This window comes from Canis aureus, chromosome 13, assembly GCF_053574225.1.
Source record: "Canis aureus isolate CA01 chromosome 13, VMU_Caureus_v.1.0, whole genome shotgun sequence".
In the NCBI taxonomy this organism is placed as follows: Eukaryota; Metazoa; Chordata; class Mammalia; order Carnivora; family Canidae; genus Canis; species Canis aureus.
This window is the reverse complement of record NC_135623.1, coordinates 44,708,307-44,723,650: the sequence shown is the minus strand read 5'-3', so window position 1 is coordinate 44,723,650 and position 15,344 is coordinate 44,708,307. Positions and strand designations below refer to the sequence as shown.

Here is a 15,344-nt window from a genome sequence, read left to right as displayed (position 1 = left end):
TACTGTGACTTTTTTCATTTAATAAAAAGAAAATAAGGGGATTCCTGGGTGACTCAGTGGTTTAGCGCCGCCTTCAGCCCAGGGTGTGATCCTGGAGTCCCAGGGCTCCCTGCATGAGCCTGCTTCTCCCTCTGCCTGTGTCTCTGCCTCTCTCTCTCTCTCTCTCTCTCTCTGTGTCTTTCATGAATAAATAAAATCTTTTTAAAAAATTAAAATTAAAAAAAAAAGAAAATAATGAGAAAAGCAAGGAATAAACAAAAAAGGCCTAACAAACTACCTAAAAAAAAAAAAATCATAGAATTCTAGTCCAGTATCTACCACTAAGAATGCTAACAGAGGTTGTTCAACTGAGCAAAATGACTAGAAGGAAAACCTCACCTCAAAAGAAAGAATCAGAAACAGTCCTCTCTCCCACAGAGTTACAAAATCTGGATTACAATTCAATGTCAGAAAGCCAATTCAGAAGCACTATTATACAGCTACTGGGGGCTCTAGAAAAAAGCATAAAGGACTCAAGAGACTTGATGACTGCAGAATTTAGATCCAATCAGGCAGAAATTAAAAATCAATTGAATGAGATGCAATCCAAACTAGAAGTCCTAACGACGAGGGTTAACGAGGTGGAAGAACGAGTGAGTGACATAGAAGACAAGTTGATAGCAAAGAGGGAAACTGAGGAAAAAAGAGACAAACAATTAAAAGACCATGAAGACAGATTAAGGGAAATAAACGACAGCCTGAGGAAGAAAAACCTACGTTTAATTGGGGTTCCCGAGGGCGCCGAAAGGGACAGAGGGCCAGAATATGTATTTGAACAAATTCTAGCTGAAAACTTTCCTAATCTGGGAAGGGAAACAGGCATTCAGATCCAGGAAATAGAGAGCTCCCCCCCTAAAATCAATAAAAACCGTTCAACACCTCGACATTTAGTTGTGAAGCTTGCAAATTCCAAAGATAAGGAGAAGATCCTTAAAGCAGCAAGAGACAAGAAATCCCTGACTTTTATAGGGAGGAGTATTAGGGTAACAGCAGACCTCTCCACAGAGACCTGGCAGACCAGAAAGGGCTGGCAGGATATATTCAGGGTCCTAAATGAGAAGAACATGCAACCAAGAATACTTTATCCAGCAAGGCTCTCATTCAAAATGGAAGGAGAGATAAAGAGCTTCCAAGACAGGCAGCAACTAAAAGAATATGTGACCTCCAAACCAGCTCTGCAAGAAATTTTAAGGGGGACTCTTGAAATTCCCCTTTAAGAAGAAGTTCAGTGGAACAGTCCACAAAAACAAAGACTGAATAGATATCATGATGACACTAAACTCATATCTCTCAATAGTAACTCTGAATGTGAACGGGCTTAATGACCCCATCAAAAGGCGCAGGGTGTCAGACTGGATAAAAAAGCAGGACCCATCTATTTGCTGTCTACAAGAGACTCATTTTAGACAGAAGGACACCTACAGCCTGAAAATAAAAGGTTGGAGAACCATTTACCATTCGAATGGTCCTCAAAAGAAAGCAGGGGTAGCCATCCTTATATCAGATAAACTAAAATTTACCCCAAAGACTGTAGTGAGAGATGAAGAGGGACACTATATCATACTTAAAGGATCTATTCAACAAGAGGACTTAACAATCCTCAATATATATGCTCCGAATGTGGGAGCTGCCAAATATATAAATCAATTATTAACCAAAGTGAAGAAATACTTAGATAATAATACACTTATACTTGGTGACTTCAATCTAGCTCTTTCTATACTCGATAGGTCTTCTAAGCACAACATCTCCAAAGAAACGAGAGCTTTAAATGATACACTGGACCAGATGGATTTCACAGATATCTACAGAACTTTACATCCAAACTCAACTGAATACACATTCTTCTCAAGCACACAGGGAACTTTCTCCAGAATAGACCACATATTGGGTCACAAATCGGGTCTGAACCGATACCAAAAGATTGGGATCATCCCCTGCATATTCTCGGACCATAATGCCTTGAAATTAGAACTAAAATCACAACAAGAAGTTTGGAAGGACCTCAAACACGTGGAGGTTAAGGACCATCCTGCTAAAAGATAAAAGGGTCAACCAGGAAATTAAGGAAGAATTAAAAAGATTCATGGAAACTAATGAGAATGAAGATACAACCATTCAAAATCTTTGGGATGCAGCAAAAGCAGTCCTAAGGGGGAAATACATCGCAATACAAGCATCCATTCAAAAACTGGAAAGAACTCAAATACAAAAGCTAACCTTACACATAAAGGAGCTAGAGAAAAAACAGCAAATAGATCCTACACCCAAGAGAAGAAGGGAGTTAATAAAGATTCGAGCAGAACTCAACGAAATCGAGACGAGAAGAACTGTGGAACAGATCAATAGAACCAGGAGTTGGTTCTTTGAAAGAATTAATAAGATAGATAAACCATTAGCCAGCCTTATTAAAAAGAAGAGAGAGAAGACTCAAATTAATAAAATCATGAATGAGAAAGGAGAGATCACTACCAACACCAAGGAAATACAAACGATTTTAAAAACATATTATGAACAGCTATACGCCAATAAATTAGGCAATCTAGAAGAAATGGACGCATTCCTGGAAAGCCACAAACTACCAAAACTGGAACAGGAAGAAATAGAAAACCTGAACAGGCCAATAACCAGGGAGGAAATTGAAGCAGTCATCAAAAACCTCCCAAGACACAAGAGTCCAGGGCCAGATGGCTTCCCAGGGGAATTTTATCAAACGTTTAAAGAAGAAACCATACCTATTCTCCTAAAGCTGTTTGGAAAGATAGAAAGAGATGGAGTACTTCCAAATTCGTTCTATGAAGCCAGCATCACCTTAATTCCAAAGCCAGACAAAGACCCCACCAAAAAGGAGAATTACAGACCAATATCCCTGATGAACATGGATGCAAAAATTCTCAACAAGATACTGGCCAATAGGATCCAACAGTACATTAAGAAAATTATTCACCATGACCAAGTAGGATTTATCCCTGGGACACAAGGCTGGTTCAACACCCGTAAAACAATCAATGTGATTCATCATATCAGCAAGAGAAAAACCAAGAACCATATGATCCTCTCATTGGATGCAGAGAAAGCATTTGACAAAATACAGCATCCATTCCTGATCAAAACTCTTCAGAGTGTAGGGATAGAGGGAACATTCCTCGACATCCTAAAAGCCATCTATGAAAAGCCCACAGCAAATATCATTCTCAATGGGGAAGCACTAGGAGCCTTTCCCCTAAGATCAGGAACAAGACAGGGATGTCCACTCTCACCACTGCTGTTCAACATAGTACTGGAAGTCCTAGCCTCAGCAATCAGACAACAAAAAGACATTAAAGGCATTCAAATTGGCAAAGAAGAAGTCAAACTCTCCCTCTTCGCCGATGACATGATACTCTACATAGAAAACCCAAAAGTCTCCACCCCAAGATTGCTAGAACTCATACAGCAATTCGGTAGCGTGGCAGGATACAAAATCAATGCCCAGAAGTCAGTGGCATTTCTATACACTAACAATGAGACTGAAGAAAGAGAAATTAAGGAGTCAATCCCATTTACAATTGCACCCAAAAGCATAAGATACCTAGGAATAAACCTAACCAAAGATGTAAAGGATCTATACCCTCAAACCTATAGAACACTTCTGAAAGAAATTGAGGAAGACACAAAGAGATGGAAAAATATTCCATGCTCATGGATTGGCAGAATTAATATTGTGAAAATGTCAATGTTACCCAGGGCAATATACACGTTTAATGCAATCCCTATCAAAATACCATGGACTTTCTTCAGAGAGTTAGAACAAATTATTTTAAGATTTGTGTGGAATCAGAAAAGACCCCGAATAGCCAGGGGAATTTTAAAAAAGAAAACCATAGCTGGGGGCATCACAATGCCAGCTTTCAGGTTGTACTACAAAGCTGTGGTCATCAAGACAGTGTGGTACTGGCACAAAAACAGACACACAGATCAGTGGAACAGAATAGAGAATCCAGAAGTGGACCCTGAACTTTATGGGCAACTAATATTCGATAAAGGAGGAAAGACTATCCATTGGTAGAAAGACAGCCTCTTCAATAAATGGTGCTGGGAAAATTGGACATCCACATGCAGAAGAATGAAACTAGACCACTCTCTTTCACCATACACAAAGATAAACTCAAAATGGATGAAAGATCTAAATGTGAGACAAGATTCCATCAAAATCCTAGAGAAGAACACAGGCAACACCCTTTTTGAACTCAGCCACAGTAACTTCTTGCAAGATACATCCACGAAGGCAAAAGAAACAAAAGCAAAAATGAACTATTGGGACTTCATCAAGATAAGAAGCTTTTGCACAGCAAAGGATACAGTCAACAAAACTCAAAGACAACCTACAGAATGGGAGAAGATATTTGCAAATGACGTATCAGATAAAGGGCTAGTTTCCAAGATCTATAAAGAACTTATTAAACTCAACACCAAAGAAACAAACAATCCAATCATGAAATGGGCAAAAGACATGAACAGAAATCTCACAGAGGAAGACATAGACATGGCCAACATGCATATGAGAAAATGCTCTGCATCACTTGCCATCAGGGAAATACAAATCAAAACTACAATGAGATACCACCTCACACCAGTGAGAATGGGGAAAATTAACAAGGCAGGAAACAATAAATGTTGGAGAGGATGGGGAGAAAAGGGAACCCTCTTACACTGTTGGTGGGAATGTGAACTGGTGCAGCCACTCTGGAAAACTGTGTGGAGGTTCCTCAAACAGTTAAAAATAGACCTGCCCTACGACCCAGCAATTGCACTGTTGGGGATTTACCCCAAAGATACAAATGCAATGAAACGCCGGGACACCTGCACCCCGATGTTTATAGCAGCAATGGCCACGATAGCCAAACTGTGGAAGGAGCCTCGGTGTACAACGAAAGATGAATGGATAAAGAAGATGTGGTTTATGTATACAATGGAATATTACTCAGCTATTAGAAATGACAAATACCCACCATTTGCTTCAACGTGGATGGAACTGGAGGGTATTATGCTGAGTGAAGTAAGTCAGTCGGAGAAGGACAAACATTATATGTTCTCATTCATTTGGGGAATATAAATAATAGTGAAAGGGAATATAAGGGAAGGGAGAAGAAATGTGTGGGAAATATCAGAAAGGGAGACAGAACGTAAAGACTGCTAACTCTGGGAAACGAACTAGGGGTGGTAGAAGGGGAGGAGGGCGGGGGTTGGGAGTGAATGGGTGACGGGCACTGGGTGTTATTCTGTATGTTAGTAATTTGAACACCAATAAAAAATAAATTAAAAAAAAAAAAAAAGAGGTTGTTCAAACACCTAAAGTCATTCAAACATATTTTTAAAATATATATATATAAACGAAAAAAAAATATTTTAAACAGTAAGTTTTATAGGGTTTTATGTATTTTTATATATATAAGTATATACATATTTACATAATATATAAAAAAAAATACCCAATTACTTACAGATGCTAATGTTTCCATTTATTTCCAACAGTAATTAACATATGAGCAGTACTATTATTTTTCAAATAAATGCCCAACAAAATAGGAAAAAAGAAATATAGAGGCATAAACAAGAAAGGAAAATAACTAAAACCATCATTTGTAAATGTTCCCTAGAAAATCTAAGAGAATCAAATGTAGAAACTCATTAGAAAGAATTCAAAAAAAGAAAAAAAATTCGGTAAGATAGCTAAGTTACACACACACACACACACACACACAGTTTTCCTACATTTTGAATAATCAAGTAGAAAAACAATTTTGTTTAATGTGCTTAAAAAAATTTTTTTTAATAACATGCATTTAAACAAAGAGAATTTGTTTCCTCAGGAGTTTTTTTTGTTTTTTTTTTTTAAGATTTTATTTATTTATTCATGAGAGACACAGAGAGAGAGACAGGCAGAGGGAGAAGCAGGCTCCATGCAGGGAGCCCAATGTGGAACTCGATTCTGGGTCTCCAGGTTCAGGCCCTGGGCTGAAGGCAGCTCTAAACCACTGAGCCACCCGGGCTGCCCTCCTCAGGAGTTTTTGAAAAATGAAATATTCCTTCATAACTGGTAAAGGAGCATTCTCATCCAAAAATGAGAACTCAGAGCAAAATGAGTATTTCTAAAGCAGCCCTGCCACTTCAGTTGATGTGGCACTTATTAGAAGAGTATAGAGAAAGTTGGTTACTTAGTCCTCAAGCAGAATTTTAATTGTCCTGGAAAGCCTATCTGATAATACCTCCATTCCTGCAAACTGCATACTCTCTCATGAATTTTAAATCTTCCTTTGTAAAAAAGGAAAAAAGAAAAAAGATGGTCCTCAAATATGCTGATTACCTAATACCACCTCACTCCCCAAACTTTTCCCATCAACTGTCCAATCCTTCTAACACAACCAGAGGTAGGCAGTCCCATGAGGACTGCAGTCCACTCTAAATGTGGACTATCTAACGGATATGATTTCATTAAGAGATATTTTCTTTCAGTGCTGAAAACAGCAGAATTTGCTGTTTATTCATTTATAATCTAGTTAACGATTTATAAAATTATTTTTCTCAAATTCTGCCATTATAAACAACTTTTGGTTCAGGTCCAAGAATTCTGATGAATCATTCTCAAGCAAAGAACAAACAACCAATTGCAAATAACATGGGCATTTGCCTCCTCACACGCACAGACTAACTCAACACTTCAGTCTAACTAAAATGAATTTTCTGCAGAGGAGTGCAGCTGTGAACAAAACATGCTTAGGAAACAAAGCAAACAATGCTTCATTCAACCAGAACTCCAAGGCCTATGCTTCCCAGTCACATTAAGAAAGGTCTCCAATGTGGTAAAAAGCATTAGCCAAGGCTACAAAAGAACACTGCTTTCATGTCAGCAAACATCCTACCCTGATTTCTCCATTGTCATCTCCAGTCGCCAACAGGGTACTGTCCACAGAGAAGACAGAGCAGCGCACACAGCCCTTGTGGCCCCTCAATTCATGAAGAGGTGAAAGAAGTTCAAAACTCCAAATCTGGAAGGCAATTAGGATTGTTTAGGAAGAGTAAATACACTCAAAATAAGTACCTGCAAAACCTGCCCTGAGGGCTAGTTAGCCATAAATTATATGGAACTTCCAATCATATGGAAGTTCTAACATTCAAGAGTTCATAAATTTTCATTAGAGGCCCACGTTCTAACTTGGAACATTCTTTTTTTCTTACTTTCCCTTTAATTACTCAAGTGAACTTCAGCTCAAGGACCCAAATCATAGCTTCTTTAACTTTAGACTTAACAAGAAAGAATAGCAAATCAGTTAAAAGCAGTCTGTAGAGTGAAGCCAACTTCAGTTTCAGTCCTGGCTCCCCTACACTGACAAGTTCCTTGTGGCCTAGGACAACCCACATAAGTTTCTCTAGCTTCAGTCTCTACACCTGTACAATGGGACAACAGTACCTGCGGTGTGAAGATTAAATGAGATAATAGTGAAATTCCTAGCACAGGGCTAATATATACAGCAAGTGTTCTTTAAAAGTTAGTCACTATACTATCCTACTGTCTTGGCAACCAAAGTGCTATTTTTTCCTTTCCAATACTCTCCCTTGTGGTTCTGTCATCACCATTTAACAAGAATTTACTGACATTTACCATGTTCCCAGCACCGTGAGCTAAGAACTAACGGTACAAAGATGAACTGGATTCAGTCCCTATCCTTGAAAACTTTATAGTTTAATCAGGAATACAGACTTATGAGCTGTTAAGTGAAGTTATATGATGTAAATGCCTAAGAAACATGAGTAATATGTAATGGAACACTGAAGGTAGAGCAGCTAACCCTGCCTGAGGGCCAGGAAACAGTTCACTGAAGAACTATATGAACTTCCAAGAATGAGTCATAATGCTTTGAGGTAAAAAAAAGGAGAAATTTGTGTCAAGCCAAAGTTAACCATGTGCACAGATGATAGAGGTAAAAGTAGCCTGGCACAGAGGGAACAATGTAGCAGAAAGAGATGGTCATGGGCAAAGGAGTCTGGCTTATAAACCATCAGGTCACAAAGGTATTTCAACTGGAGACTCAGTGGTAGGGTAGATAAACTAGAGGACGCGTAGACCAGTGGCAGGTCCACCAACAAAGGAGGAGAGCCTAATCCTATGGGTGGGGGCAAGGAGGAGAAGAATGAGCCAAGGAACACTGAGGAGTAATCAACAGAGCATGAAAGACAGGACAGAGTCCCACACAATGGCTTGTAGTTTGGAAAGACAGGTAGATAATAAGGTCATTAACAAAGATGGAGAAAAGAGAAGAGAATGGAATAGTCAAAGTCCCCAACCAGGCAGCATCATTTCACTGGAATATGATTTCCAGAAGTATCAACTTACATCAATTACATTAACATTTACTATGGATGTGCAATTAAATGTAAATCCCTTTCAGTGCTTTATATTGCCTATAATATATAGTAGAAACTGCGCTTTGTTAGTTATAGACAAAAAGTCCTCAGTAAGGCAGAAATCAAAAGTCCTCAATGTTATTCATTTATCTATTTGACACAAACTAAATGCCAACAGGCATCCTCCAAAAAACTCACAAAATATGAGACAGACATGTAAACAGAAACTTATTATTATATACATCATCTGGACTCATAATACATAACTAATACCAAACTTTAATGCATCACATTTTAATTAATTGACCTACCTTCGCAGTCTTATCTGCAGATGTAGATGAAAACTTGGTAGCATCAGGAGAAATATCACAAGAAAGTACTGTATCCTGGTGACAGACAAAGTCTTTTTCTATTCTTCCAGTAATAATACTCCATATCTTCCAAAAAAAATTCAGAAGTTGACACTTTTAAGAATATTTTGTATTACTGAGCACAATTGTCTAGAATACATATCTATAAAACAAGAGTTTTATTTAGCACACTGGTTGTTCTGACCTCTTTAAGTGCCCTTTAGTACAGGTGCTCATAAATACACAGCAGATGTAGATGACTGCAGTAAACAGAAAACAGGCATGAGAAAATAGAAATTAAAAAATTTAAATAGTTACTTACCATTCACCTGCTTTCAGCTTTCAAAGTATAATCATTACAATATTATAATACTTAAAAAAAAACTATACTTCAAATTACCTTTACTGTTCCATCAAATGACCAGGAAAGCAGTTTTGAATTTTTCAGGAGCTTAAAGTCTTTCACAGTTTCCTGATGGGCTTGTAGGAAGACATATTCCTCTGACTGCCAATTCCATACCTGAATATCAAAGAAATAAGTCTGTTATAACCCTCTCCTCACAATATCCCATTGGAGGAATGGGGTAATATGTGTTCAACTGCCTAACATCCTTTGTTCTCATGGCATTTTAATAAAGCAAATTAGAGTACTGAGAAAGAATATGGTATTCCCATTTTACAGACAGAGAAGAGAAAAACTGGGATTAATTACCTTGCACAGGGGCAAAACAAAATATTTTTCCTCCTAAATAAAATTCATTTTCTTCAGTTGCTTGGAGAGCAGTTAATGATACCAGAAGACAGAGAAAAGCCACAATATGCTAGTGAGCTCACCATCTGATTAAATTTTCCAGAGAAAATTATCTCTATTACAAATTCAGTTTCCTAAGCCCCACAAGCTAGGCCAAGACTGAAGATTCTAGCTCCACTGAAGCTACTGAATCCTCCTGACCCTCCTGCTGGGGAAGGTCAGCTGACCAGAGCACTTCAAACCAAGTCACAGAATGTCTAAGTTTCAGAGATCTTAGCTATCCCCTAATGCAATCCTCAAACTGACATTATTTTTCACACAGAGCTCCAGGAAGAATTCCTCAGGCAAGGGAAGGAGAAGAAATTGAAATGATGGAGACAGTGCATTCAGAGTGGGCTTGAGGTATGGGCTGGAAGTATGACTCACAACCTGAGAAGGGCATTTCAAAGGGAATGAGTGCTTGAATTAAAGCACACAAACAGGAAAACAGGGAAAGACTATGGGGAGCGGTTTACAGTTCAATGTGGCTAAAATACAGGATAGCAAAAGAAACAAACAAACAAAAAAAGGCTAGGAAGATATTCAAAAAAACCAGCCCAGTGAGCCTGATGAAGCTGGATGTCTAAGCTGTGGGCAATCGGGCAGACTGCAACAGAATTTTCTGCTGTTGTTTTTTAACATCAGGAATAAAAAGATAAAGAAAAATCAGCAACTACCACAGGTAGGCACATTAGTGATATTCTGGGTCAAGTTTTTGCCTGGTGAAGGTTCAATAGTAGGCTTTTCCTATCTGGCTTAGACAAAACTGTAAAAGAAACAATACTTCTCTCCTCCCCTTTCTTTACTCCTTTATCCTCCCCACTCAGCAGCCACCCTCCCCACTGAGCCCTGGCTCTCAGATCTCTCTCTTCTGTCTCAAGTTATTGTTCACAGAAACAGGTTATTAGAAGCAGGGTATCTGTAGGAGAACAAGGGGACCCTAGAGAAGGAGTTGGAAGGAAGAGAAATTTTAAAGAGAATGAGAGGAATTTCAAGCACTTGAAGAACTCAAGGAGATACACTGGGGAAAGGGGAAGAAACAGGCCTTCTGGCTCCCCAAATTTTTTCAGAAAGGAAAGGCACTCTGTGTGACTACCCATAAAATACCCTGGACCACTTCCACTGGGAACTTTCTGGCTCACTCCTACTTTCTGGGCTTTACTAGAGAATCAGTGGCTACTATTAACAGCCCTTCCTGAATGACCAGCACTGCCATTCCCAGCTGTGTCAGATTCAGTTTCAACACTGATGTAGATTCTTACTGCTGCCCTCCACATGAAGAAGTCAGAACGCATTCCTCAATAGATATAACACAAAATTTGACAACTGCTAAGGGAAGATTAAGAATAGCCTTAGCTGTTTTTGCTGCAGAAGCTTTCTGATAAGGTAGTGATGACAGGAACACTTTTTTTTTCATTGGACTCAAACACACTGTACTAACAGATTACCTTAATATAACAGCTAAACTTTCACCAGCATTAGCCAAATGTATTAAGGTTGAGTTTGGGCATGTCTCTACCCTTAGATATAATTTTTGCAATGTATATACACTACAGAATTTTTTCTGTGGTATAAATAATAAAATTTAAATTTTAACAATTCTGAAGAATCTTTTTATACCTGCAAGAGTCAACATATTCTCAAATACTGGCTCAGGTGAATATGGCTACTACTTGGGCTTTATTTATCTCAAGAGAAAGGATCAAAAATTACCAAAGGAAGACCTCATCAGTTTTCACAACACTAGGTACTATTAACAAGTGAGTTGATTTTTCAAATCTTGGCAAGAACTTTAATTCAGCTCAACAAAGATTTACTGCACTCCTACTACTAAATTCTAGGCAGGCACGCTGGGGATACAAAGATGAATTAAAAAAAACTTTGAAAACGGCAACTATGTGACATGTATATGTAGATTTGTTAACAGATTTGTTAACTTAATCACTATAATTCACAATGTGCACCTATTATATCAAATCATCATGCATATCTAAAACATAATACATTTTTGTCATTTACACCTCAACAAAGCTGTGGGGGTAGGACAAACTTCCAAAGAATTATTTACTAAAAAAATAAAACAAAAACCCAACCAGTCAATTCTTGGGAATACCCACCAAGAGTTTTATTACATTAATGTGTATTCATTAAAATATTTTAAATGTAAGAAGTATTCTGAGTAGAACAGAAAAAGAAGATGAAACACCACTTAACTCCTATTTCTAAAAATAATCTAACTCCAATCCTAAAAATATTCCTAGAAATTATTTCTCCCCCTGGCTGAGAATATCTGATGTTCAAGTAGGTCATTAAACCTATGAATTTAGCTTCTAACAGAAAAACTGTACAGTATACAATGTCTCAGCAGAATTCCATCAGATGCAGTTTAGTTTTACCCATTTCAAAGCCATCTGGAGAGGAAGAAAGGTGAATATCACACAGAGTTTCATAGCTAATACACCAGTATCATGGTAGCCTACACCAAGTTTCTGCACTGAAAGCAAATTTCATTCCAAACATACAGAACTCACAAAGATATAACAAGATAGTTTTTGGGGGGGATCCCTGGGTGGCTCAGCGGTTTAGCACCGGCCTCCGGCCCAGGGCATGATCCTGGAGACCCGAGATCAAGTCCCACATCAGGCTCCCTGAATGGAGCCTGCTTCTCCCTCTGCCTATGTCTTTGCTTTTCTCTCGCTCTCTCTCTCTCTCTCTCTCTCTCTCTCTCTGTCTCATGAATAAATAAATAAAGTTAGACGAAAAAAAAGATCAAAATCCTAACTTGGAAAAAAAAATAGTTTTTTTTAACTTTTATTTAAATAATCTCTGCCCCCCAATGTGGGGCTCAAACTCACAACCCCAAGATCAAGAGTCATCTAGGTGCCAAATAGTTTTTAACACTCTAAGTATTGGTCAAAATAGTTTTTAATACTATAAGTATTGCTACTACAGGAAATATATAATAAATAAAAGTAGAGTAAAAAAAAAAGTAGAGTAACTTCTTTTGAACATATGCATTTATTATCTCCTTCACTTCTAAAATTCTACAATGACAAATTGAATGGGAATGAAGACAACAACATGTTAGAGCCTGAAAAGCAGGACAATGGTAACTGACTTAACAGAACCAAGAAAACAGAATCCTAAAAGCATTAGAGAAAGACAAAAAAAAAAAAAAAAAAAAAAATGGATAGTACAGAACTCACCAAATGCTCAGAAACTGCTGAGGTCTCTGAGGACATCAGAGGTGGGAATGAGGGTGGGGCGAGGATCAGAACTATGAGCAATTGTGGGAAGATGGCAAACCATGCAGGCGTAGTTTTTTTTTTTTTTTTTTTTTAATCTCCCTGAAGTCTCCATTAAAAGCAGACAAAGCAATTAAAATAGCAAAACCAAAAATGCAGGGACAACACCAACAAAACTATGTTCATTGATGAAGTATCCCCATAAACTGCAAGATGCGAGTAGGGACAAACTGAGGGCTGCAAGACTTGCATCCTAGCATCTAAATGGGAAGAAGCAGAGAACATGGAGAGTCTGACAGAACTAAAAACAAGAGAATTCCAAAAAAGCCAAGTGACATTCACTTGAACGTGCAGTGGACCAACGGCAGAGCAGCAATAGACACTGCATGCAAGGTGACTATATATACTATAGTCTGGAAGGGCTAGACCAGCCTGGGAACTCTCAAAGAATAACTTGTTTTTGTTTGTTTGCACAAAATGCCCATTTAATCACTTTGAAACCTCTAACATTATTCAGTGTCTGTTAAATAGAACCAACAATGCTGGGTCTGTTTAAATTACAAGAAAAAAAATCACTGGGTACCAACACAGTGATTATAATCAGCCAGGCTGGCCACAAGGGTGAGGGGATGGGAGAGGAGAAGACACCCCTGGGCAGGTGGTGGGGTGCCAGGAAGGGCCAGGGGAGAGAAAGAAAAGAGGGCTCCCAGATGGGAGAGGACTGTCCTAATGGGAGGGGTGCAAAAGGAGCATGAGAAGACGGAGACTTAAGGGAGCAGAACAGGTCAGTGCACAGTGCTGGAAGGGGCTCAGTGCCACCGCCTGCATTTGGAGAACCCTATAGTAATGCGGAGAAACTGCCGGGAATAGAATCCAAATTGAGTAAAACAGGATGAGGGCAGCAAAGGAAAGAGAAGGTCTAAATAAAAATAAAGGAAGGAACAGAGCAAAGCAATCTCATAAGAACAAAGATGTATTTTTTTAATAAATTTATTTTTTATTGGTGTTCAATTTACCAACATACAGAATAACACCCAGTGTTCATCCCGTCAAGTGCCCCCCCCCCCCAGTGCCCGTCACCCATTCACCCCCACCCCCCGCCCTCCTCCCCTTCCACCACCCCTAGTTCGTTTCCCAGAGTTAGGAGTCTCTATGTTCTGTCTCCCTTTCTGATATTTCCCACACATTTCTTCTCCCTTCCCTTCTATTCCCTTTCACTATTATTTATATTCCCCAAATGAATTGAGACCATATAATGTTTGTCCTTCTCCGATTGACTTACTTCACTCAGCATAATATCCTCCAGTTCCATCCACGTTGAAGCAAATGGTGGGTATTTGTCGTTTCTAATGGCTGAGTAATATTCCATTGTATACATAAACCACATCTTCTTTATCCATTCATCTTTCGATGGACACCGGGGCTCCTTCCACAGTTGGGCTATTGTGGACATTGCTGCTATAGACATTGGGGTGCAGGTGTCCCGGCGTTTCATTGCATCTGTATCTTTGGGGTAAATCCCCAACAGTGCAATTGCTGGGTCGTAGGGCAGGTCTATTTTTAACTCTTTGAGGAACCTCCACACAGTTTTCCAGAGTGGCTGCACCAGTTCACATTCCCACCAACAGTGTAAGAGGGTTCCCTTTTTCCCTTTTCTCTGCATCCTCTCCAACATTTGTGGTTTCCTACCTTGTTAATTTTCCCCATTCTCACTGGGGTGAGGTGGTATCTCATTGTGGTTTTGATTTGTATTTCCCTGATGGCAAGTGATGCAGAGCATTTTCTCATGTGCATGTTGGCCATGTCTATGTCTTCCTCTGCGAGATTTCTTCATGTCTTTTGCCCATTTCATGATTGGATTGTTTGTTTCTTTGGTGTTGAGTTTAATAAGTTCTTTATAGATCTTGGAAACTAGCCCTTTATCTGATACGTCATTTGCAAATATCTTCTCCCATTCTGTAGGTTATCTTTTAGTTTAGTTGACTGTATCCTTTGCTGTGCAAAAGCTTCTTATCTTGATGAAGTCCCAATAGTTCATTTTTGCTTTTGTTTCTTTTGCCTTCGTGGATGTATCTTGCAAGAAGTTACTGTGGCTGAGTTCAAAAAGGGTGTTGCCTGTGTTCTCCTCTAGGATTTTGATGGAATCTTGTCTCACATTTAGATCTTCCATCCATTTTGAGTTTATCTTTGTGTATGGTGTAAGAGAGTGGTCTAGTTTCATTCTTCTGCATGTGGATGTCCAATTTTCCCAGCACCATTTATTGAAGAGACTGACTTTCTTCCAGTGGATAGTCTTTCCTCCTTTATCGAATATTAGTTGACCATAAAGTTCAGGGTCCACTTCTGGGTTCTCTATTCTGTTCCATTGATCTATGTGTCTGTTTTTGTGCCAGTACCACACTGTCTTGATGACCACAGCTTTGTAGTACAACCTGAAAGCTGGCATTGTGATGCCCCCAGCTATGGTTTTCTTTTTTAAAATTCCCCTGGCTATTCGGGGTCTTTTCTGATTCCACACAAATCTTAAAATAATTT

The 15,344-nt window shown here is 38.8% G+C and overlaps 1 protein-coding gene across 23 annotated transcripts in view; it reads right to left on the bottom strand.

Annotated features, from left to right (window-relative positions):
• APAF1 (apoptotic peptidase activating factor 1) overlaps window positions 1-15,344 on the bottom strand; it is a 144,443-nt gene that overhangs the window by 62,657 nt on the left and 66,442 nt on the right. For 21 of the 23 annotated variants that reach the window (XM_077845988.1, XM_077845984.1, XM_077845990.1 and 18 more), the window contains 3 exons: window positions 9,175-9,294; window positions 8,736-8,861; window positions 6,942-7,067 (listed from right to left, as the gene is read on the bottom strand). In XM_077845988.1, the coding sequence (XP_077702114.1) occupies window positions 6,942-7,067; window positions 8,736-8,861; window positions 9,175-9,294 (372 nt within the window). Of the gene's footprint in view, window positions 1-6,941; window positions 7,068-8,735; window positions 8,862-8,979; window positions 9,035-9,174; window positions 9,295-15,344 lie in introns of those variants that run through there. The other 2 variants (XM_077845993.1, XM_077846000.1) reach the window with 2 other exon arrangements.